This window comes from Montipora foliosa, chromosome 2 (genome assembly GCF_036669935.1).
Source record: "Montipora foliosa isolate CH-2021 chromosome 2, ASM3666993v2, whole genome shotgun sequence".
NCBI classification, from domain to species: Eukaryota; Metazoa; Cnidaria; class Anthozoa; order Scleractinia; family Acroporidae; genus Montipora; species Montipora foliosa.
Genome location: NC_090870.1, coordinates 40,352,957 through 40,379,496, shown reverse-complemented (window position 1 = coordinate 40,379,496; position 26,540 = coordinate 40,352,957). Strand labels below are relative to the sequence as shown.

General features: G+C 38.5%; 1 protein-coding gene across 1 annotated transcript; it reads right to left on the bottom strand.

The window, feature by feature from the left end:
* Positions 1-1,848: 1,848 nt before the first annotated feature.
* LOC137991676 (uncharacterized) lies at positions 1,849-22,273 on the bottom strand. The gene is made up of 24 exons (XM_068836720.1): positions 22,135-22,273; positions 21,056-21,105; positions 19,676-19,775; positions 19,367-19,529; positions 18,320-18,516; positions 18,004-18,057; positions 15,783-15,845; positions 15,297-15,350; positions 14,706-14,768; positions 14,241-14,294; positions 13,708-13,770; positions 13,232-13,285; positions 12,384-12,427; positions 10,964-11,045; positions 9,829-10,068; positions 9,209-9,448; positions 6,339-7,605; positions 5,596-6,095; positions 5,203-5,279; positions 4,923-4,977; positions 4,588-4,679; positions 4,199-4,253; positions 3,962-4,006; positions 1,849-3,662 (listed from the first exon to the last, which is right to left on the bottom strand). Exons 2-24 carry the CDS (start codon positions 21,080-21,082, stop codon positions 3,421-3,423), a joined length of 3,831 nt encoding a protein of 1,276 aa, XP_068692821.1. The 5' UTR covers positions 21,083-21,105; positions 22,135-22,273; the 3' UTR covers positions 1,849-3,420.
* Between the last annotated feature and the right edge of the window lie 4,267 nt (positions 22,274-26,540).

Genomic DNA, 26,540 nt, shown 5'->3' with positions numbered 1-26,540 from the left:
GTGAACACATGAAAATAGGTTGATTATTAGTAGACTGGTGCAGAATGCGAGTGACGGCTTTGTGTCAGATCTTTGAATTTCTGCACCTTTTTCAGTGAACACATGAAAACAGGTTGATTATTACTAGACTGTTGCAGAATGCGAGTGATGGCTTTTTGTCAGATCTTTGAATTTCTGCACCTTTTTCAGTGAACACATGAAAGTAGACTGGTGCAGAATGCGAGTGACGGCTTTGTGTCAGATCTTTGAATTTCTGCACCTTTTTCAGTGAACGCATGAAAACAGGTTGATTATTACTAGACTGTTGCAGAATGGGAGTGATGGCTTTTTGTCAGATCTTCGAATTTCTGCACCTTTTTCAGTGAACACATGAAAGTAGACTGGTGCAGAATGCGAGTGACGGCTTTGTGGCAGATCTTTGAATTTCTGCACCTTTTTCAGTGAACACATGAAAATAGGTTGATTATCAGTAGACTGGTGCAGAATGCGAGTGACGGCTTTGTGTCAGATCTTTGAATTTCTGCACCTTTTTCAGTGAACACATGAAAACAGGTTGATGATCAGTAGACTGGTGCAGAATGCGAGTGACGGCTTTGTGTCAGATCTTTGAATTTGTGCACCTTTTTCAGTGAACACATGAAAACAGGTTGATTATCAGTAGACTGGTGCAGAATGCGAGTGACGGCTTTGTGGCAGATCTTTGAATTTCTGCACCTTTTTCAGTGAACACATGGAGACTGTCTTGGAATCACCCAGCCTATGAGAGGATCAAGAGCTGGGTGAATAGCAAACAGCTGGGAAAAATAATAAGGGCAGAATACAGTTGTATAAAACAACCTCAAACTGAGGCTTTTGACACCCAAGGTAGCTCTGATTCAATACCACCATATAAGACAGTTAAAATAAAACTTTGAACTACATGTATTTATGACGGCATGTAGAGTGATGGCTTTGTGTCAGATCTTTGAATTTGTGCACCTTTTTCAGTGAACACATGAAAACAGGTTGATTATCAGTAGACTGGTGCAGAATGCGAGTGACGGCTTTGTGTCAGATCTTTGAATTTGTGCACCTTTTTCAGTGAACACATGAAAACAGGTTGATTATCAGTAGACTGGTGCAGAATGCGAGTGACGGCTTTGTGTCAGATCTTTGAATTTCTGCACCTTTTTCAGTGAACACATGGAGACTGTCTTGGAATCACCCAGCCTATGAGAGGATCAAGAGCTGGGTGAATAGCAAACAGCTGGGAAAAATAATAAGGGCAGAATACAGTTGTATAAAACAACCTCAAACTAAGGCTTTTGACACCCAAGGTAGCTCTGATTCAATACCACCATATAAGACAGTTAAAATAAAACTTTGAACTACATGTATTTATTAAGACATTTGATCTCGCATAGCCATGAGAGGTTAGTGCTAATTTTTACCAGGTAATTATTACTGATTAGTACAAAAAATTCTTACATGTGTCAAGGCATAAAGCTATGTCAATGATTTTTTTCCTTCAAAGTGTGCTCAAAATACCAGAATAAAATGCAGAAAAGTCAGTCCTGATCAATAATTCACCTTCATGTAAAGTACCTTTGTGCTATACATACTGGGTAAAACATATTATTCAAACTAGGTGATTTAAATTGTTGATGTTCTGACAATATGCAGATAAACGATGGAACCTTAAAGAAGGGCGAGAAAGCAAAAGTGAAAGTCAGTGGAGATGGAGCTACAATGAGCAGGTTGACAAATTTCATCCTTGTCAGTTTCACGATTCTACAGCAAGGAGATACCATTTTGTCATCAAAAGGTTAGTTCAAAAGTAAAAATGCAATATATCAATTATCAAAATACATACATACATACATACATACATACATACTTACAAATGCTGACTTGTGAGGACCATGTATGTATGCCTGTATTTTGGGGACACCTACTTCCACTGCAGTTATGAAAAAAATAATCAGTGCATTTTGAAGTACTCCCAATAAACGTCTATTGACGACCTTTAGTTGTCAAAAAAATTTAATCCTTCGCTGTGGGGACAAATACACATTGTAATTATGGGGACATTTTCAAGTCCACGTTTTAACCTCAACATTGTGGGGAACCACCATTTTTTTACTCGTACATATACGATTTAGTGAAAGCACGGCTTCGGCATTTTGTCTACCCTCGAAAACAGGTTATCAAGGGCCAAAATATTTCCTAAATCCCGAATACTACGCTGTGCGGACCAATACACACTGTATTTCTGCAAACTGTTTTTGAAGGTCGACACAGTCAGGATCAGAGTATCTTGATATTTTGAAGACTACTTTGCCATCTGCCATATATTTTTACTGGGTAAGCGGACGTGAAATGTTCTTCTTTGGAACAATGCCGTGACGAGAAAGAGTCCAAATAGAGAAGTCAGAATACCTTTCAACTAAATTTAATGCAGTATTTAAAAACACTGTACAATCACTTGAAGATTGTTACTTGTTTACTTTGACTGTTAATACAATTAAATGTATTTCTCTACACCATAACTATGAACTGTTACAACAGATGGTATTAGAATACCAAAACCCTAATCTGAACGTTCAGACGTTTAATCATCTTTTGCCCTAGTTATTTCTATGTAACTGCTAGAGCAGACTGACTGCAGACCGATTAGTGTCACATTCACGTTTTCCGAGGAGTGGTTGCTTCCGTAACAAGAACTAAAGACCAAATTTTGAGTTACTCTACAGTGTTGCAAAACTTTTTGTTCCAACCAAAACAACACAATCTAGCTCAATACCTTTAAGGCTGGTTTTTACTAGCTACGGAGTCAGAGAACAGTGATCGGAAGCTTTGACCGTTAGGATTTCTTGAAAATCAAACAACATAGTCGTAAGCATTTCATCCAATTCCGCTTGTGACTCTGTGGTTTATGATAGAGTGTAAAAACAGTATTGTTCCAGTCGCAAGTGGAAGCGGAAGAAGCAACAAATGACAATGCTTTCCTTTGTTCTCCTGAGCACTGTAAGAATATTCTTCCGCATCTACTTTCGACCCCGACATTCCAGTATTGACAAGATCGCAAGCAACGAAATCCTAAATAGAATCTGAAAAATGGGAAACGTTCTGGTTCATGTGACTCCAATTCAATCCAGCTTACAACTCCGTTGTTTCGACTAAGTCCAAAACGCTCTTATGACTCGGACTGTGTCATTATGGAAATAAGCCTTCATCATATTACTTTTTGCCTAAATGAATCTGTGATGGTTTCTTGCCACAAGCTGTCCAAATACTGGGAATAATGGGGAGTGTCTGTCCTCCCTCGTTATGCTTAGGAAATTCATGACACAATCATATCCCATGCCTCCACTTTTGGAAAATGTGAGCGTTCTGGTTCTGAATTAGAAGTTAAAATGCTTTCCTAACAAGAGTCCTTCCCTAGCAATTTTGTTCTCGTAATGTTTTTGCTCGAGAAATCATATTTCTTACACAATCCTTCACGACTGACCACTGTCTATTAGCCAGTAATCCGTTGCTCTGTTCTATGCATTTTATACATTCAGTTTTTCCTGGCAAAATTTTCTTTTTGATGAAGTCCCCAAGATGCTTGAAAACCTCCTCCTTTTCTTCTTTTGTCCAGAGATTGTGTGGCTTCCTTTGCTTGCGTGCACCGGCAACACCTTGTTATAAGACCGAAACATCAAAGAGAAATTACCGCTGACGTCATAGCAAAGTGTTTTCACAGGGGGACAATAAAGTCATTCAGTGCACCTCAAACCAAATGTTACAGACAATATATCAAGCTGTAATCAATTCTGTTTTCCGTACTGAATACATAACACGAAAACTAACAGTTTTTCCACTAGGTTTCTGTCTTCGCAAAACAGACGACTGCTTAGCCACCTTGCAAGGTGAGGGGCCTCAGCATTACACTCACACAACAAAATGCAAATAAGTACGGCAATGCTTGCCAACGTACCAACATTCTCTTTTCCTGTAGCTTTTTTTGTCTTTTCAGTCATAGCTGTTGAAAGAACAAAATGTCATCATAAAAGAAACCTACATCTGATGCTGCAACTTTGTAGGCAGTGAATAGCGATAATTCAAAGTTGCGTATTGGCGCTGATGTCTCTTTCTGGCGTTGAACACAAATTTGCGAGGCCAGAGAGATCGATCAGGGCTTGATCATTAGTGGAAACGACAGTGTATCACATACCATTCTGTTTTGGCGCTGGTGTTCCTTGTAATTTCCTAGAGCTGACTGATTGTTGCTGTGGAAATACCAGAATACAATAAATGAGGGAAGCTAGAGCAGTTGAATTGGAACATATACTTCGTTTGTTTTGGTTAGGGGGGGGGGGGGGGGAGCTTTGTGAGCCTTCTTTTAAGCAAACAACCTAAAATATTCAGGTGCTGAAAACGCCACAATCTGGTGAATACCCTCTGTTTGACACAATGTGACCCGTGACCCCTCCCCCCCCCCCTCTTTAAAATCCTGGCTACGTTCCTGATTTACTTTTGACTTTTCAGCAGCAAGGGGAAGTACTGTGTACTATAAAGTAGAAAGACATTTACGGGTAACAATAACTGAGAAACACCACTCACCTGTCTACTGACCTGCTGATGTGGAGTATGTTTCGCAGCATCAGTAACAATGCATTCTTCTGATCCAGAATCCCTGGAAACCTGGTGATCGTCTACAAATAAAACACCAGGACAAATTAAATTCTTCTACCAATAAGAATTAAGCCGTTTGAAGTGAAAACTGCATATTATTTGTCAAAAAAAAAATTTTTGGTCGTTTGTGATGAAAGTAGCAAGTTTATACCGAGTATAAAGAGAGCATTCATGAATACCCTGATCAACACTTCCATACAAAAACTTTATAAAATAAATGCACAGTGTAACAACACGTAAAAAGAAAATGTTATCAAATATACCATTGTCTCTTGGCACAGACGTTTCATGTGCAATCCTTGACTTGCCCGATCTCTGCTGTTAAAAAGAAAACAATACCAGTGCGTTAGCCATGAGGCCAATATGGACCACAATATTCAGAGTAGTGTTTCACAGCAACTTGAAGAACTGTTGAAAGTGGTTCTAACAGCATGTCAAAGGGGAAGCCAAAGCAATCAAGCATCCATACCTGAGTGCAATTTATGCAAAACAACTTCACAAGCCATCAAGATATAATTATAAAAATAAAGAATATGCACTCACCCTTCCTTTTTGTTTTCTTCTTGAACTGTGTGGCTCCATACCAGCATTACTGTCTTCATCTGATTCAGAATCCCTGTCTTTTTAAAGTGTAAGGAATAGAACAGCAAAGTAAGTCGATTCTCCAAGTGACAAAGGTTCAAGAATAGATTGAGCTCAAAAGACAACACTAGCAAGCCTCCAAAGAGATAACCCATCTCCTCGTGTGAGGGAGTACTTGTCCTTTTAATAGAGGTTCCACTGTAGAAACCTCAAAGAGAAACAGCTGAGAGTTGGCTCAAGATGAAATCATGCCAACGTCACTTTTCTCCCCACAAAAATACAAGCTTCATCAGAAGCCCTTGTTAATAGGGATTGCCTCCTTGTTGCCTGCTGGGGAAACTGCTTTAAACCTACCTGAAATTGGATCAATGTCTTTGTCCAAGTCAATATCATCTAGTGATTTCCCAGCCCAGAGCATGGTTTTTCCCTCATCAACCGTCGTAAGGATCTTTCCAACCTTTGCAAGCTCAATGGTTGACTCATGTAATCGGTAATACTCTCTGTGGACAGAGATGTCATGGCCTAAATGGCGAGCAAGCCAATCAAGTTCGTTCTCCTGAAGGTCCAAGATTTGTGATACAGTAGCTACATATTTTCGAAGCCTGGTACTTGTTACAGCTTCAGGTTTTTCCAGCTTCAACTCATCACTTGTGACAACCTTTCTCATACACTCCCATGGTCTTAAATGACCTAACGAACCACTTGCAGTTGCTGCAAATAGGTAGGGGTTTTTTTGGTTGATGCCAACTTCAGTTCGCTTTTTTACTAAAACATCAACTGCTTCTTTCACCTCCTTTGTTAACAGTAGTGGCACCTTCCGGCCCCTCTTTCCCTTAATTTCAACCATATCCAGCCTAGAAAAAAACAGTTACACGAAGACATTACTACTGGACTTTTGCAAGTGGCTACTAAAGCAACTTAGAAGCCACGTTCACGACTTAATAGTCATTAAAGCAAACAATTACATGAAAAGTAAAAACACATCAACCCAATCCTCCAGTCACCTCCCCCTTCCCCAGCTCTTTCCCTAAAGGTTTCCTTGGCCCACATACACATGCAACATTTATCACGCAAAAGAAAAAAAAAAGACTTCATACCTGTGAAGTAACTGTTGTTCAATGCCGTTGAGAGAAGCTACAACATCTTGATTTGTGTTTCTGCTCCAGTCAGGACGATTGATGTAAGTATCCAGATGAAGCTTAGCTGTTTCTCCCCCTCTTCGTTTATTGAAGAGTATCAGTCTGTTTAGAACCATTTCACTCAAGTCTCGCCAGGTTTGTAGGAGTGGTCTGTTTGTGCCTTGCAGTTCTGAAGTGAGTGCAATGATCTTTGATGTGATGAACTCCTTTAGCTTCTTAAGGTCGTTGGTCACAGGTAGAAGTTCAGGCTGATTATGTTTCCTATTGCTCAGAGTTGTTACGGAATGATGGCTGATACGGAAATTCCACTCTGCTTCCATGAGTTTCTCAAAGTGCTCAACATCTTCCAGTAGGCTTTTGTCTTTCTCTCGCAGTGCTTTCCCACAAACAATACCAACACATTTCTTTAATGAATAACCAATGCGCAAAGCCAAGGAAGGTGTTCCAACCTCTTTTTCACCTCTCTTTACTTCGAACTTTGAAATTTGCATGACACACTGAACAAGAACATCAAACTTGTCTGGACGAAGAAACTGTGACAACTGGGCATTTTCATTGTTTACTACCTCCCTCAATGAAATAAGGAGGCGTGCAAGGTTTCGCATATTTTGCGAAATGTCATGACATCTTTTTGAGCCAACCTTTTCTACCATCATTGTACCAAGAGCAGAAATAACAGCATCATTCCTAGCCACTAGAGTTATATGATCTGATTTCATGGAGGCCACAACATCTTGGAACAGTGGGCTCTTCTTAGGGCATATTGATGGCAAAATGAGCAATTTGCTCTTACTCTGAAGTTTCTGGTACTTTTTGTCATCAGCTGTATCATCATCACCACTTCTGAAGTTGCAGCCTTTTACATGCCTCCAAAGATCTTTCTTCTTCATAAAGCCAAGACAGTGAGGGCAAGGAAGAAAATCATCGAGAGAACATTCCTCTCCCTCTCCTGGTCTTCTGATGACAATGAGCTGTCCACTTTTTGATTCCAACACGCGCAAGTTATGATGGACATTCCCTTGCAGACGTAACTTTTCTATGGCTTTCTTACGTTCTTTGGAACCACGTGGATGAGCAAATGCGTTAACTACCTCTGATTCATCTTTGTGATTATGTTCATAATGGCGAGAAATTTTTGCATATAGCTTCTCACAGTAAAAGCAGGCCTGCCGTTTGTCATAAACTCGAGCATTGTCCTCCCGCTTCTTAACACAAGTTATTACCACTGCAAAGTAACCAAATGACCTATCCAATGTTAGAATACCTTCAAGCCAACTTTGGACATTAATTATTAGCATAAGAGCCAATCAATCTGAACAGAAAATTAATAATAAATGAACCTTCATTCACAGTGCAATAATGATAACAGTTTGTTATATAGATACTGATGAAATACAAGGATTTTTCCTTTTACTAAAAAAACACATCTTCTTCGCGCGCAGTGAAGATACTATCTTCATCTTTCACGTGTGAGGATATTGGTGTCCCCATGGTTACTAACATGATTAGCCAATTACAAGAGAGCTTCCCAGTCAGGGGCGCAGGCAGTTCTTTTGAAATCTTATTCACAAAATGGCTTTAAGGTGCAAAGACGGTACATAGTTTCATAACATTTTTGTGATGGACATTATGGGATAGCTGATCACTTAAATTGCACTATTTTGCTGTTTCGAAAATGAATTTAAAAAAGTTGTGTTTTACGTGGAAATTTCATCAGTATCTATAAAATAAACAGAACATTACATGGCTGCTTGGGGGTGTGAATTTTACCTTCTCGTGATGAAAGTAACTCTCACTTATTTGCTTTGCTCACTCGTGAGAGATTCTTTGAGCACTCAAAGAAAATACAGATTTATGAAAATCTTAAGGCCAATTTACACGGTACGATTTTTGCTTATGACTGTTGCATGCAACTTCTGTAGCGCACACTACTCGCGTCATGCAAAAAATCAGATACGACACTTGTCATTCAATATTAACTATACCCACAACTATCGTATGGTTGTAAAACAAGATTCAAAACCTTACGACAAATTTTAGGCCGCGTGCATCTGTGGTAGACAAGTTGTAGTAGCATTCACACGGTACAAGTTTGTTCTACGTTATGTCACATTCACCAAGACGCGCGCAACAAATCGTACCGTGTAAAACAGCCTTTACATATACAAAAACATACCATTAAAGAAGTCAGATATATATATGTATATTTATTTATTTATTTAAGAAATAGATTTAACATGTACCGTGTTTCTATCGAGATATATAAACACAAGTGGAAGTTTGGGAGAATGAGAAATGTCGCGGGAACATGAGCCGCAGGTGATTGTTTCCACAAATTTTTCGAGTTCTCCCAAACTTTCACGGGTTTTTATATAACTCAATAGAAACACGGAGAACATGTTTTCTATTTCTTTTAGAAAACACTGCAACGAAAAACAAAGGAAAACAACTTGTAAACTTTGACTATCAAAATGCAAATTTTCTTTGCTCGTGTCATCATTGCGTCAACAGCTCGTGCTAGTTCTGTGTTTCTATCGAGTTATACAAACACAATTTCTAACCAATCAGTGCACTTATTTTCTTAGTACTGTTTTCTAAATATAATTATATATATATATATATATATAATTATATTTAGAAAACAGTACTAAGAAAATAAGCGCACTGATTGGTTAGAAATCGTGCTTGTATAACTCGATATATATATATATATATATATATATATATATATCAAAGTTGATGACATCAAAAATAAATACATACTCATAATAACATCACTGTGAAGTGTTTGTGTTGTATTTTCTCATCTTGATATAGACTAGCCTTACCTTTACTATCTCTGCTTGTTTTAGTGGTCAACTTTCCTCTTTGAAATTTGCCCTTACTACTGGAGTCACAGGCTACCTTTCCAATTCCACAAATTTCAACATCAGCATGTCTCTCCCCATCGCTGTCACTCTCAGATTCAGAAAACACAGCCTTACTGCAAGGCTTCTTTTTTCTAGTTACACTGAATTCCTCAGACTCTTCACTGGCAGTACTGTCATGGCATCGTTTCCAAGCATAACCTGCAATGAAAAGATTTTACTTCAGTTAATAAGCCTGAAATATCTTGAGGCCTCTTGACGCCTCACTGCAATAGTTATTGCATAACATTGGCTTGGCGGGAATACATGTGTATTTACTTCTGTTAGTCAAACTGAATATTCTCTTTTGAGGCGTGTCAAACCCTAAAAAGTATTCCAGAGAATTACTAAAATATGAGACTGCTTGGCAATGGCAAGTTGTTGTAAACTAATACAGGTATATATCAAAGTTGGTGACATCTAAAGTTATGTATGATATCAGCACATGACTCATGCAGACATACTAAGTTATACTCAAAGATAGCCCACAAGAACAAGCCTGCCGAAAAACATTTTCTCATCTTGATATTGACTAGCCTTACCTTTACTATTTCTGCTTGTTTTAGTGGCCAACTGTCCTCTTTGAAATTTGCCCTTACTACTGGAGTCACAAGCTACCTTTCCAATTCCACAAATTTCAACATCAGCATGTCTCTCCCCATCGCTGTCACTCTCAGATTCAGAAAACAAAGCCTTACTGCAAGGCTTCTTCTTTCTAGTTACACTGAATTCCTCAGACTCTTCACTGGCAGTACTGTCATGGCATCGTTTCCAAGCATAACCTGCAATGAAACGATTTTACTTTAGTTAATAAGCCTGAAATCTCTTGACGCCTCACTGCAATACTGTAGTTATTGCATAACATTGGCTTGGCCGGGAATACATGTGTAGGTCCTGTGCATGACCATGTCACATGACCTTGTCAATCACAAAAAATGATCGAGGTACAAAATAGCAAAGCACACAATTCTTTTAAATTTTTCAAACTTTCAAACTGCTTCAAAATCTTGCTCTTAAACATCAGTGGCCCAAATTTCTAATTTCTTCACGCTCTTTCCATTGATCAAGTTTCATCGTCAGCGTAAGCGCATAACATTATTGTAATTGGCCAGTTAAGCCCTGTTGGCTGAGGTCAATGTTTGGAAGGGTGACCGCCTATAATGCCACGTGTCGTTTCTTGTTGTACTTTTTTCTATTAATTTTTTATTCCTGTACTTTGAAGAGTGAATGTGGCGCTGGAACTGCCGAACAGTCAGCTAACTGATCAACCACAGTTCTTGCTCCAGAATAATGCACAATGACAACATTTTTTGGATAAACCTTTTTAAACGTAGACATTTCATTCTCACATGTGACATAGGCTGACTATAAATATTGAAAAGAGATTGATTCATTCCATTTGGTTTCGTGTATCAACTGTGAATAATTACATTCTAGTTGAGCGTGCTTCCAACTACCAAAGAGAACCAAAGTCAGTGATAAATTAAGAGAATAAATTCAGAGGCTTTGATACCTTTAATTTATGCATCCCGTGTTAATGCCTCTGATAGTCATCTTGTTTATACATAAATTCATCATGCTTCTAGTCCCTACAGGCTGTAAGTCTTGGAGCTAAGCTGTGACACTTAACATACTGAATTATTAAGATTTTGTTTTTAAAGGATTAGTTGCTTTTACCTGGTGTATCCAGCTCTGTATCATTTTCTTCTGAGCTACATGTCTCTGGTACAAATTCAGTGTTACTTGGTACTGGGACTTTCTGAAAAACAAAAACCAAGCCACATTTATGTTTTACATGTACCTCCAGGGGGATAACCCGAAAACACTAACCCCCAGTCCACGGACCACCACTACGGACCGGTCCACGGACTACCCTTACAGACCCCTCTACGGACCACTCCCAAAATTGAATAAAAAAAAATACAACAACAAAGATTTCACTTGCTGCTTCTCCAAAAGATCACTTGTGTCGGCAAAATTTCAAGCAGTATGCGGGGAAAATGTAACAGACCTGTAGGCTCAGTCTCGCGCGCAAGTTATATCATTATATCAATAGGAAGTTGCCATTTTTGTTGCTAAGAAAGTTCTTACCTTCTTAGTGCAGGTCCGTGGACCGGGGGCCAGTGTTTTCGGGTTACCCGTTCTTACCTTCTGCTTGTGGCTTAATCAGGTCGCAAAAGTTGTGTTGTTGAGTCTTCGTGCCTTATTCCGCTAAGCTAATTGTGAAGCCTGGGACGAGTTCACTAACCCGCGGGAGAATGGGATGAACAAAATGGTGAAGGAAATGCACTCAAAGCAGCACAAATTTCGAGGCTTCCCGGAGATTTCCCGGTCTTTCATTTATACTTATAGCCACAGCAAACGAAATGGAAATGTGCAATGATTTAACTTGCCCCCGACACTGAACGGAGCCCAGGTTTGTTACATTTTCCCAGCATGACGCTTGAAATTTCGCCAACATGAGTGCTTTTAAGTGAAATCTTGGTTTTTGTTTTTTATTCTATTTTGGGAGTGGTTTGTAGAGGGGTCCGTAAGGGTAGTCTGTGGACCGGTCCGTAGGTAGTCCGCGGCCCCGGTCCGTAGTGGGGGTCCATGGACCGGGGGTCAGTGTTTTTGGGTTACCCCCTCCAGGGCTAGATATCAAGAATTTTTCTCCACTTATTTACCACAAAGCATTGTCTTATACAACTCTAAAGAAACTTTAATTTTCTGGTTCCCAAACACTCTCAAACTGTCAGTAGTGTTCCATGCACAGAATCTTTCTGTTAGGGTAGTTTTTCCTCATTGGTGAGAATTATGACTACATGTACCACCACCATCTCCACAAGTGATAAAGAAAAAAATTGTTTTCATTTCAAGGAGCAGCAAGCAACCACACAGAAAAAAAGCAACAAACACCTCCAATTCGTATTCTCAAAAACTAATTCCCAGGATGTCATCAACTACCTCTTACTAAGTTGAGTTTTAATCTGTGGGCTGTGCTGTACATTATGACCACAAATTTTCCCCTTCAATTTATGGCCTAAGTGTGCAGACCATACATCAAAGCTTAAGAGAGAGAGTAATAAGAGTACATTAATCAATCTGATAATCCCACCTCAGTTCTTTGACCACATAGTGATACAAGGGGTATTGCAAGCCCTATAAGAGGCAAAAAAGTAAATAACATGTCAACAATAATTTCTAACTTTACACCTGTGTAACCCAATACATATCCAAAATCTGTGTGACACTGGAAGAAAGTGTCATGATAACAGGCCCCAGCCCTTAATTATTATAATTTCTCTAATTCGAAATACTTGTATTTTCATTAGTCAACCCCAAAGAGGAGGTTTAACTATTAGCCCATGCAATCTCACAATCTCAAGACCTGACCAGCCCACCTACTGCACACAAATAATAACCAAGGAACCATGCCAATGTCATGTCTCCCAGATTTTGGATAATAGCAGCAATGCTTCACTATCTTTCATTACGCGAGCAAGTTACCATGTCCCCATCATGCTATCCAAATTCCCATAACATCAGCTATAAATAATTATCTATCTTTCATGATGCAACAGACCGACCATGTCCCCATAATGCAAGCAAGTGACCATGTCCCCATAATGTTACACACATTTTGTGTCACAAAACCAATGTACAGCTATCTTTCATGGTGACAGAAAAAAGTTGAGGAGGAGTCTATTGGTCCCCACAATGTTACCCAAAAAAGTGAAAATATTGAAAGGCCACAGCCACAATAAAACACAGTAAGAATTAACAAATGATCTCTGGCTGAAACAATTAAAAAATGACATTTCATTGAACTTTAAATAGAATTTTTGTCAAACACCAAGGACTTAATTCATATTTCCAAAGTAAAACTTGAGCTAAAGCAACTGTCAACTCATGTAAACATTACTTTTCTTGTACAGGCACAATAACCAAAAATTCTCTCCTTACCTTTACATGTTGTAGAATTTTTCCAATTCTTGTTTATATTGCATCTAAGATCACCTGTAATAGATTTAAGTCTAATTATTGTTTAAACAAATGCAAAGATTACGGGAAAGCGGGTTGTAACTTCTAATTAAAGATTAGGCAGTAAAAGAAAGTTTGCATAAGAAGTCTTAACTCTTCACTATTAAAATATCTTCAATTAGAAATACTTGCAGACTTGCATTCAGTCAAGCACAGAGATTGTAATTTAAAAAACTGTTTGTAAAGCATAAGCAACTGACAATTTTCCTACCATGTTACCCCGAGTTTTTGAAAAAGCACCAAAGTGCTTCCGTCCTTTATGGTTATAACAAAATTGATGCAGTTGACAAGGTTTACATCTAAGTATTAGCCCATGCAACGTTGCAGCATCAAACATGCTCTGTCACTGGTCACATGTCTGCTATCTCAGCAATTTTATCAGGGTTGATAAACTGTACCTTGGGAACTGTCTTCCTTTCCACACACAACTTCTTCACAATCTTGAGATGTGACCACCCCATCTACAACACAAAAATAATAGTCAAGGAACCATGCCCCTGTCATGTCTCCCAGATTTTGGATAACAGCAGCAATGTTTCAATATCTTTCCTCACACAAGCAAGTGACCATGTCCCCACAATGCTACCCAAATTCATGTAACAGCAGCCATACAGTGGAAATATCTTCCTTTCATAACATAAAAGACTAACCATGTCCCCATAATGCAAGCAAGTGACCATGTCCCCATAATGTTACACAGATTTTGTGTCACAAAAGCAATGTACAGCTATCTTTCATGGTGACAGAAAACAGTTGAGGAGTCTATTGGTCCCCACAATGTTACCCCAAAAACGCAAAAGTATCGAAGGGCCATGCACGGCCACGATAAAACATGGTAAAAATCAAGAAATGATCTGGGATAAAGCAACTGTCAACTTGTGTAAGCTTACTTTCCCTCTGCATGCACAATCCCCTAAAATTCTCTCCTTACCTTTACGTGTTGTAGAATTCTTCCAATTCTCGTTTATATTGCCACTACGATCACCTGTAATAAATTTAAATCTAGTTATTGTTAAAGCAAATGCAAAATTAGGGGGAGCCGAGTTGTAACTATTAAAGATGTGATACTGAAAGAAAGTTTGCATGATAAGCAGTCCTGACTCTTCACTATAAAAATCTCTTCAATTAGAAATACTCGCAGACTTGCATTCAGTCAAGCACAAAGACTGTCATTCAACAAACTGTTCATGTGGCATAAGGAAGTGACAATTTTCCTGCAATGTTACCCTGTTTTTTTTTTTTAAAGCAGCAATGTGCTTCTATCTTTTATGCATGGTTATAAAATGCAGTTGAAGACGTTTAAGTATTACCCCACGCAATGCTACACAATGAGAAATGCTCTGCCACAAGTCACACGTCTACTATCTCAGCATTATCATCAGGACTTGAACTGTACCTTTGCAACTGTCTTCCTTTGCACACACAACTTCTTCACAATCTTGAGACATCACTGCCCCATCTACAGCACACAAATAACAGTCAAGGAACCATGCCCTAGTCATGCCTCCCAAATAAATACATAAATAAATTCATGGAACAGCAGCTATAAATAATTATCTTTCTTTCATGATGCAACAGACCGACCATGTCCCCATAATGCAAGCAAGTGACCATGTCCCCATAATGTTACACACATTTTGTGTCACAAAAGCAATGTACAGCTATCTTTCATGGTGACAGAAAACAGTTGAGGTGTCTATTGGTCCCCACAATGTTACCCAAAAAAAGTGAAAATATTGAGGGCCACAGGCACGATAAAACGTGGTAAAAATTAACAAATTAATGACCTCTGGCTGAAACAATTAAATAAAACAAAATAACAACAACAACAAACCAATGACATTTTATTGAAGTTTAACTAGAATTTTGCCAAACACCAAGGACTTAATTAATATTTCTATAGAAAAACCTGGGCTAAACCAACTGTCAACTCATGTAAACATTACTTTTCCTGTACAGGCACAATAACCAAAAATTCTCTCCTTACCTTTACATGTTGTAGAATTCTTCCAATTCTTGTTTATATTGTCTCTAACATCTCCTGTAATAGATTTAAATCTAATTATTGTTAAAACAAATGCAAAGATTAAGGGGAAGCGGGTTGTAACTTCTTTTAATTAAAGATTTGACACTGAAAGAAACTTTGCATGATAAGAAGCCCTAACTCTTCACTATTAAAATCTCTTCAATTCGAAACACTTGCAGACTTGCATTCAGTCAAGCACAGAGACTGTAATTTAACAAACTGTTTGTAAAGCATAAGCAACTGACAATTTTCCTAGGATATCACCCGGAGTTTTTGAAAAAGCACCAAAGTTCTTCTGTCCTTTATGGTTATAACAAAATTGATGCAGTTGACAAGGTTTACATGTAAGTATTAGCCCATTCAATGTTGCACAATCAAACACGCTCTGCCACTGGTCATATGTCTATATACTATCTTTGCAGTATAATAACCGTTGATAGACTGTACCTTTGGAACTGTCTTCCTTTCCACACACAACTTCTTCACAATCTTGAGACGTGAGCACCCCATCTACAGCACACAAATAATAGTCAAGGAACCATGCCCCTGTCATGTCTCCCAGATTTTGGATAATAGCAGTGATGTATCACTATCTTTCCTCACACAAGCAAGTAACCATCTCTCCATAATGCTACCCAAATTCGTGTAACGTAGCTATACAGTGGAAATATCTTACTTTCATAATGTAACAGACTAACCATGTCCCCATAATGCAAGCAAGTGACCATGTCCCCATAATGTTACACACATTTTGTGTAACAAAAGCAATGTACAACTATCTTTCATGGTGACAGAAAACAGTTGAGGTGTCTATTGGTCCCCACAATGTTACCCAAAAAAAGTGAAAATATTGAGGGCCACAGCCACGATAAAACGTGGTAAAAATTAACAAATTGTGACCTTCCACGGGAAAACGTACACTAACGTTTGCCCGTTAAACGGCTTAAAACTAACGGATGGTTAACGGATATTCAACGGTTTTGAAGATTGGTTTAACGTTTTTTACTAACGCTCTGACGGTTTGTGCTAACGCTCTAACGGTTTGTGCTAACGCTCTAACGTTTTGTGCCAACGCTCTAACGTTCTTTCCATCAGTTCTAACGTTCTGCCTTAGCGCTTTAACACCAAGTCTTAGTTCTAAGCTCGAAAGGCTGATCGATGACACCACAACGTAGTGAGCGATTACCGTTCATCGAACAAAGGCCATGGTTTGAAGTACTAGCACCATCGCGAGCTGGCCAAAACAAATCGGATGCACATTTCAGCGAGTTTTTTGCTTTAAGAATACTACGATGTAGACAGGCCACCAGAAACGATTGCGTGACTTTTAAAATACGATTCCGAAGAGGCGCGCCCATGGCGCCATAACTGCTGAATGCAACGAAGTCCGGATAAAAGTGGCTAATCTCGATATGTTTTGACCGTCGGACTCACAATGATGCGATGCATTACTAAATTGTGAATTTCTCACGGCATCCATTACTTCATTAGCTACTGTAGTTGCAAAGTAAAATACAACAAATGATTATTTTCATCCAAAGAAATGTAGCATTTCATGTTGTTTTCAAAGCCGAAGTAACGATAAATTCAAAGCGGTGCGTTCATAAGAGAGCTCTTTGCTATAAATACGATAAAAGAGTTCTGTATCATCAGTTAAGATGCCGAGGGGGCAAAAAAGCTCGCGAGAAACTCCAGGCGAGTGGTTAAGTTAAACAGATATTTTTCAGTTGAAATTTGGTAAGTCATGCATCATTCAATCACATTTAATTTGGCGTTCGCGCAGGATGGGTCTTCGATCTTTGGTCTTCGTTTTTGGAGTCTTTATTGTCCATTCTACCTATTAGCGTAGTTATTTCAGCTTGAAATCCATCCAAGACTCGAAGCGCTCAACCTCAAATAATATCGAAAACTCCAGCATTCCCAGCGCCAAGGATGCGTAGCAGGATTTTCGTATACCGGCTTTAGATACATGCTTGCAGCCGTCACGCCATGTGCTCCTCTCTGATTGGATGATGATTTCTTATTAGCCAATCACAGAGGAGCAAACGTTGTGACGGCTGCAAGCCGTCACACCAAACTCCAACTACGCTTCCTTGGAGTTCCGAATGCTGGATTTTTTCAATTTTATTTGAGGTCCAGCGCTTCGAGTTTTGGACGGATTTCAGATATAATGGCATGAAAGGAAACCTCTGGGTTTCAGCTTGCTTGGTGCGTGATTTGAAACCTGTACAATAGGAATTTGTTTGTGAGTTTCAGCTTGATTGGTGCGTGATTTGAAACCTGTACGATGCGAATTTGTCAGTGAAAATCGGCTTGGTGCTGGAGCGATCCGAAATCGAGCTTTCCACCCTTGTTTTACTATTGGTACGCAGAGGTGAACGTCGAACACAAACCCTTCATTTTTCTCGGTATTTTTAATTTTTTAAAAAGCGCTCTACTACATGTAATTCTACTAAGTTGTAGAAGGACACGGCCGGTTTTCCCAAAGAGGGTCACATTTTTAAACGACGCTCTACGAATCCTCTGATCCGGAACAATCGATACAGATTATTAATTCACTTGCCAACAGAATCCAAGATTTGCCCAACGGATAAGGTTAATAACTATTATACATCTGACAATAAACACATTACTTTACGTGTACAATTACCTAAAATTCTCTCCTTACCTTTACGTGTTGTAGAATTCTTCCAATTCTTGTTCATGTTGTCACTACTATCACCTGTAATAGATTTAAATCTAATTGTTGCAACAATACAAAGATTGGGGGGAAGGGGGGTTAATAAATCACAATAAACCTCTGAAATTGATGATAGCACAATGAAAATGGCATTTCAAAGTTTATACATTTCGAAATGTTCTGAGGGTGCCCACCACCCTAGCTTCAGAAGTGTCACAGCCACCTACTTTTCCAGAGTTGGCCACCTACTTCAAACATTTTGAAAACCCTGGTTTACCCCAATCTAAAAAACACAGAAACATACCAGATTTAACTCGCCATGGAAGATCCTTTAAACCATAATCATATCGTAGCTCTTCATTTGGAGCTATGTCCTTTGTTGCAAAAAGGCAAAGGCACACCTTCCCAGAAACGATCACCTTCTTCATCTTACAGTTGGCTTTCTTTGCAGGCAGATCATTAACAAGGCGCCCAAGGCCATGTGAGAATGTGGCATCAATACTGTAATTGAATTACAGAGAGACGTTTACTAAAACCCCAGAATGTAGAATATGGAAACAGAAATTACCCATCTCAGTTTTAAGTGTAAAATTGTGACTGCAGTGCTGTGCAGTCAATTTGATATTCCATCAAACAGTGGTCTTCTTTGCTTGCTTCCCACCATTTTGTTTGCACTTGCTAGTCTCTGTGTAGAGCTTAGTTGGTTCAATTCAAGAGATTGTAAGCAAAATCATGGTTCATCTGATCCTTTTTCGTATAGGACCCAACTGGTAAGAACTATTATTTTGAGGAACAGTTTGGCAGAACATTTGTTGAGAGTATTTTGATCACAGTTTGAATTTCAGTATTAAGTGAAGGCACATGCCAATCCTTTCTGTTTAGCTGTAACTAGATTATCTTAGGACTTAGAACTCAGGATTCAGGAGTGTGTGGTTTACCAACAAGTGTAATTTTTCTGTGGCCTGTTAACCTTCCCACAGCAACTATCGAGTCTGACTGCAGATTTTCCTCGGTAAAAAAGCGGCCTGCCAAGGGAATAGCGAGGGGAAGTCGCCAGAAGGACAAGCGGCAATACCACCATAAAGGGGTCAATACTTTCACCTGGTACTGAACCCCCAAGAGTGTATCCGCAACTAATTGCTACAATAGGAACATTTTTTTTTTTTGTACTACATTTTGATGTACATATTCAAACTGGAGATGATATCAGAACCTGAGTTAGAGAAAGATTAAAAATTACAAACAAGGACAACCAGTAATACAGTAATCAAACTTTCCTTTTTTAAAAGCTGTGAAGGTTTTTTAATACTGTACGTACCTAATTATTTAAATAATTTTCAAGAAAGCTTACCAGTAGGTGGCTTCATTCCACTGAAAAAAATAGAGGAAGTTTCCAAAATCTAAGGAGTACTGTTTTTCTCGTCTTTCTCCTTCTTCAGCTGATACAAGTTCTCCTTTATATTGTAACAAGAAGTGACCACTGTTAAACTCCCTGGTTGCAAATACACCTTTCCCTTGAGAAATAAAAGTAATTAACATATCACAAGTAGTTCTGTTCTGGTAAATGAGAAGTCATAGGTTTGACTACTGTTAAAACACTCAAGGACCACTTATTGTAGAATAAGACCTGCAGAAGAAGCAACAAACTACATAATCATACCAATGTACTCGCTGATGTACTTTTCCTCAAGGCCAGGTTGGTCACTATTGCTGTTAATGTAAGCAAGAGCCACATCTTCTGGACGTCCGCCATTTCCTCTCTATGTACAAACACACAGTATGGACAGCCACTCATTTTATATCAACAATACATGTAATAAGGCTGAGTAATAATGTTAAACTGTAAATTTGTAGAGCGCACTTTCCATGATAAAATGATCAAATGTACTCAAATTAAAATGGATAAAATACAATAAAATACAGAACCATGAAAAAAATATATAATTCTATAAAAAGGCTAAGCTAAAAAGGTTCATTTTTAGAAATCTCTTAAATACATCGATCGATTCAGCATTCCTGATAATAATTATGATAATAATATAATTATTATCACAAGGCAAGGCATCCACAGCTTTGGTGCAGCAATAAAGGATCTATCTCCCAGACGAGTGTAGAAATTGATTGTATATTTGGGGTGTCCAATAACAAAGCATTGTGTGATCTTAGATTAATTATTGTACCTCTGTGAGGACCCTTCCATGTATAAGATTAGAAATATAGCTTAGTGTGCGGCCATGAAGCACTTTAAATGTGATTAAAAGTACTTTAATTTAATTTTGTACATAATTGGGAGCCAATGCAAATGTTTCAATAATGTTATGTGACAAATTTTGATTCCCTGAAAATTAATCTGGTAGCCACATTGTGAACTCTTTGGAGTTTTGCCAGCTGACACGCAGAACGTCCATACAGGAGACTATTACAATAATCAACTCTGCTTGTCACAAATGTATGGTTAAGAGTCTCTCTAGCATTCTGAGATACATTGTAATATTTCCCAATTGATCATATATTGTAGAGATGGAAGAAAACTGCACCACAGGTTTTAGTTACATGCAACTCCAAAGAAAATTTGTCGTCAAACCAGGGGACTAAATGTCTGACAAATGAGGAAGCAGCATTTATTTCACAGTTTCCAACATGTATGTTATTAAAGCGGATCTTGGCAAGTTGTTGTCTGGTTCCAATTGTCATAAATAATATTCTGTCTTGTCATCATTATGCTTTAAATAATTATTTTGCTCTGGCCCATTCCCTAAACAACTTCCATTTCTTGCACGGCACTAACTTGGCTTGTTTCACAATCTGGGTTAAACACTAAATAAAGTTGAGAGTCAGACATCTAGTAAATGTTTCTTCACAATATCAAATATTATCAATTGCATAGATGTTGAATGAAAGTGGTCCTATACATGACCCTTGAGGAAGAAAACACCACCCAGGCTTGTCATAAAGGCATCAGAGCCTAAGTTGTAGACAAATCAAAACTTGGGGTAAATGTTGAACTTTATAAAAATTAATAATTCCTATTGATGCTTACCCTATAGGATCTTGTTTGCTTTTTCATTATTCATGACACAAAAAGGTAACCTAAAAACAAGACAGCAATATCCAGTTATAAGCCTGGTTCCCATATGCCAGTGACCTACTCACGACATAGCCACCGGTAGTGCCTGGGATGTTCCGATATATGAGAACATACATTATGTACACGGCTGGCATAAAAAACCATCGCAGATCATAACTACTTGCATGCCTGTGAAGTTGACTCAAGTTCAATTTCAAAGGCATGTCGGCAGTTCTTCCACCACACTGGCAATAAAAACATACTTGGCAATTGTCAGCAATGTGCAAGTAAATTTAATTTGTTAAGAAATAAAAAATAAGTTCAATTTTGCACTGTATAAGTAATAAATCATTACTATTAATTATTATGTTCAGTGAGGACATGTCTACAATGCAACTGGGAGGAAAAATTAATTCAACTGGTGACTACAAAGTAATCAAAGGTAGGACGGCGGCATATGAGAAGCAGGCTTTCTATTTTAGGCCTACCGATTACAGTAACGGATGTAGCTTTGTACAGTGAACAGTAAGGCTAACAAGGCTAATAAAATGATTCTAACAATATTATGTTTAAATATCTGCCAGAAATCATTATCATAAGAATAACTGACACAGGTAGACTTTAGATGGGAGTGCATAGCCCAAGCACACTATGGAGTAAAAAAGCGGGAATTTCACGTGGGAAAAGCTTTAAAAAGTCCTTTTTCTTCAGAAAGCGGTAAACGCTATTTGATATTTCGCCGACAAAACACTAATTGCAATAAATTTTAAAGAGATTCGCATACAGGAGAGCGGCCGGTACAGGGAAACGAGAAATCCAAACCGAAAGATCCAGTTCGAGTGTATGTACATGTGCCGTCTTTCATTCTCCTTGTGAGGACGATCGTTGTAAGTCTTGGGAATGGACAAAAAAAGATAGCAACCTGTCGGCCACTCCGACTTTCGATCGTTTAGGTTGTCTTAGATTAAGAACTTCCAAGGTTCATCCCCCCAAAAAATAAAATGCTGGCAAATCCTGATCAGATAATATATCAAATGCGATTTTGCACTTGCCCCGGCATATTGTTGAGGAATTTCAACACAGTGAGTTTACCCTTATCAGAAAATTCTTCTGAGGCAAGTTTTTCCAACATAAAAAGCAATATCTTTTAGGTATATTCTATATATACACACGTCTGTGTCCTAAAATGCTTCTTTACCTTTCACGCGATTCCTCGAGGACCAAACTGGCGACCAAACTAGCGACCAAACAGGCGGGAAAAACGCGGCAAAATTCCCGACAGTACTGGATTTTACTGATCAGCGGTGCTACCAGCTGAAGCACCCAATGAGAATACCGCTTTTATGTGGTTACCGATTTTGGGCTAGACCAATAGACGGTTGATTTTGGATTGTTTCCTGAGCCAATCCAAAGAGCCGTTGTAGGTACTATTTTCATTTGGTTGTGAAAAGCGTGTAGTGAGTGCATATTTTGCTGGATTTTACATTTTCGAGTGTTAGGTGAGTGAGAATTTTGCTTTCATTACCTTCTTACTTTTCAAAGCAACTACTCAAACTATGTTTCCGGTCAAGAACGCGTTCATGTGTGGTCTTTACCTTAAGCAATCGGAAAAATCATATGGTGCCTGGTTCCCTGAAATCGCTGCGATCGTCGCAGTCGTGCGCTGCGATCACTGCATGGGAAAAAGGAGACAAGCGATCGCTGCGATTTGGTTCTTAAATTGTTTCCATTTAATTGCTGCGATCACTGCGAAAACCAAAATTCGGCGATCGATGTAAGGAATGATTGATTACAAAGTTCTCTGGGAGATAATCCTATTACCACTGTTGCCACGAGGTTTCCCATTTGGAAAATTCCCATCCCTGTAATCGCCGAGAATCTCTGTGCAAATGAAAGCACCCATTATGTTTATAATTATCGCATCATCCTCGTGCTTATCCTTATGCTTGCCTCCTACATGTAAATCAGCCAAAGCGAGAGTATCAAAACTATAAAAGTACCTGCGAGTGGTTTTAATTATTCATTTTCAGAGTTAGGTGGGCTCATAGCCACGTTGATTTGGTGATCCCAGCGATCGTAGCGATCATATGGAAACCAGATTGCTCACGTGGTGAAAGTCATGAGGCAGATAAAGTACAAGTCATGAAAGGCTATGTTGATCTTTGCAATCTGTGCTTTCTAATGACACACTAAGCTTAGAATTAATTTTCAGTAAAGAAAAGGGCAAGATTTCCGCACAGCTCCCTACATTAATTATACATGCATTTTGTGACTCAAACTGAATCTTTCCAAGAAAAGAAAGCCTGGAATAACATTTGCATGAGTGCCCTTGTTGTAACCACTAATGTTAGAGTAGTCTCATCGGCACTTACACACAAGCCAGGGTAAACAACAAACATCAGGGGCACCCAACAAAAAATTATTTGCAAAATGCAGAATAATAGGCAGGAACAGTACGATAAAGCACTAATAAAACACTTTTTGTGTTTTTTCAATGTTGCTGGGGAAAAAAAGGTGTTCTGCACTCCCAGGATGATCATGAGCAAAATTCCAGCTTCCAGCGAGATAGTGAGGAAAATACCCAGCCAGCCGACTTTGTGGCACTATTTCCCAGGCAGCAAATTACATTAGACATTTATCGGTAAACACAATTTCATGCAATGCTAACCTCGTGGATGTAAACCGCTTGTCAAATTGGTCACAAACCGATCAAAACCAGTATTTTTATGCACATGCAATGAATTGAACAGCAGTAAGTGACATGTGAGCAAGTTCTCCTCCAGTCTCCCTTATTTTCTGTTCTCAGCCAGCCAGCACGGATTGACATGCTAAAAATATTAACAGTTTCCTAGCAAAAGTGTATGAAAATTAGTAACTTGCCAGCCAGCTGAATATCCACTGCAGAACAGATATTTTGTGGAACACCTTCATTGGGTGCCCCTGAAGCATGCCAACTGTCTTTTATTATCTGGGAATCTTTGACAGATACCAGCCAATCTCCCAGTCTCCCTTACAGCTCACCACATCTCCAATATGAAAAAAAGCTTTATGTGTATTTGACTTTTTTCCCAGTCCAGTACACTAAGAATCATCTATCATGGTTGTCAGATGGCCAGATGTTGCTTGTGCAAACTCCCTCCTCTCCCCACCTGATATACAATGTACCCAATTAGACTATCGGCTCAAACTTTTTGAAAGTCACTTTTTGGTGTCAGACCTAAAATTATAATATAGTTGTCAGACATAAATGTTGATCGCAAGGAAGCAAAGACACTTTGTACAATATCACATGAAGGTGCTGATTCCTGCTTATTCTTGAAATAGTCAAAATGGCTGCCCAACTATTGTAATCGAAATTTGGAGGTGCATGCAACATTTCAAGGCTTAATGCCAGTGAAAACCAAGGCCAAAGAGGTGAATTAGAGAGAAAATGGAGCATAAATAATATTTCATGCCATCTCACTTTAAGCTAAAGACCATAAATAATAACTTACAGGACTTGAAATAATGGCCAGTCAACAGACAATGTCCTGTCAGACTCGGGTAGTAATCAGACAAATTGTTTAGAACATTTAATTTTGAACTATTTGACCATCATGAGGGACATTATTCATGTTACTGTAAGCATCATCATTCATGCAATCTGGGGTCACTTTTGCAAAAGTTATGATTGTTCAAATTTTTTGAATATGACCAACCAAAAATGGGCGGTGTCCAAGCAAAAAGAATGGTTGACTGCATGGACAATGCAACAGGTGCCTGCCTGCCTGCCAGTTATTTCGAGCCCTGAACTGATAAAAACACTAGGCTTGGCACACGACCATGGAACACGGGCGACCAAATTGGTGACTAGCTCCAGTTTTTAGTCACCAAAATGTTTTCTTTTACTCGCCATGGTGACCAAAACAGTCACAGCTTGGAGCAGTGGCAACTGTTCTTGATTGCATTTTCATTGGATTATTCGCTTGGAATTCAGTACAAACAATGTCACAAAAAGGTAGCTTTAAAATGACAGCAAGTTTTATCATCACTGTCATCACCATTTTCATGCAGTCAATGGTTTTCTAACTGTACAGGTGTATGTACAGTGCAGGTAAAGTAAGTATTGTAACTATACAAGTGAATATATATGAAATGTCATTTGCAATGATCAATCATATCTTCATATTGTAACTACATGGATGATCTGATTGCTTGAGAACCAGTGGCTATGACCAACACTATGGGATATTTCATATACCATTTTTTTATTTAACTTCCTGTTGACAATCCAAAGGACAGTAAGTCTTTGGCCTAACTTATTAAAGACTGGTAAATATGACTATTAGGGTTTTTGGCCAGCTCTTGCTTTATGTCATACAAGGGTTTATTGGTAACATGCTTAATTTGTGGTTATGTTCTTTTGAATTGCTTATATGGTTAGGTTAGGGAACCACAGGGCATGCTTAGTTCTTGAATAATCATGAAATCACACAAAGAAGAGTTACTAATTTTACCTGTTTTTTTTTTTTTTTTTTTTTTTTTTTTTTTTTTTCAGTTTAATGTCAATCCTTGATATCCTGAATGGAGGTAAAAACCATATACATGCAGAACAGATGAATTGACTGGCCAAAGCAAAAACTTAAAATTACTACACAATCATAATGTAACTTAGGTCGCACATGATTGCATGTAGTTAAAATTACTGTATATTTAATATTTATTTCTTTCTGGCAATTCTCTTGCAATCAGAGGGAGAGTTCACTAGGGCTAAACATAGAGAAGAAAACAACAAAATATGCAGAAACTTCAGAAAGTACTTACGTACTACAGTAGAAGCTCTCATAAGCAACCTGCCCGGGAATTTGAAAAAATGGTTACAACTAGGCTGGCTCCTTACGAGAATAGGTTCTTGTATGCAACCAAAATTATAATCAATAGAGTGGCCGCAAAAGCTTCTAGCAAAAGTAATTGGGATTTGAAAATTTGTATTGAGAGAATGTTTGGGAATGCATCTACAAAAACTGGAAACTTTTTTGAGGGTCCCCTATACCACTTTGGAAAATGCATTCACGTAAAAATGTTGAGACTGTTCATGCATCACGGATAATTCCCAAACTTCGTTCACGTTCACGATAAAATCAAATATCGCAATCACGAATCGCGAATGAACAAATAAACCCAAATCACGTTTCACGAGAAAAAAATAGTCCCAATCACGTTTCACGAAAAAAGTATAGGGGAAGTCCTCTCTTTTTTACTCTCATTCACATCTGCCAAAATATTCTTACAATTTAGATCACTCTTTGAGTGGTTGCTAATGAGAGCTTAAGAACAATGGAAAAGTCCAGTTTGGTAATCCCAAAGGTGGTCGCGGTTGCTTGTGGGAATGGTCACTTATGAGAGCTTTTAATTAGAGAGTTTAAGTGAAATTTAAAACAGAGTTTTACATTGGTTGTTGTGACTAGAGCTGGTTGCT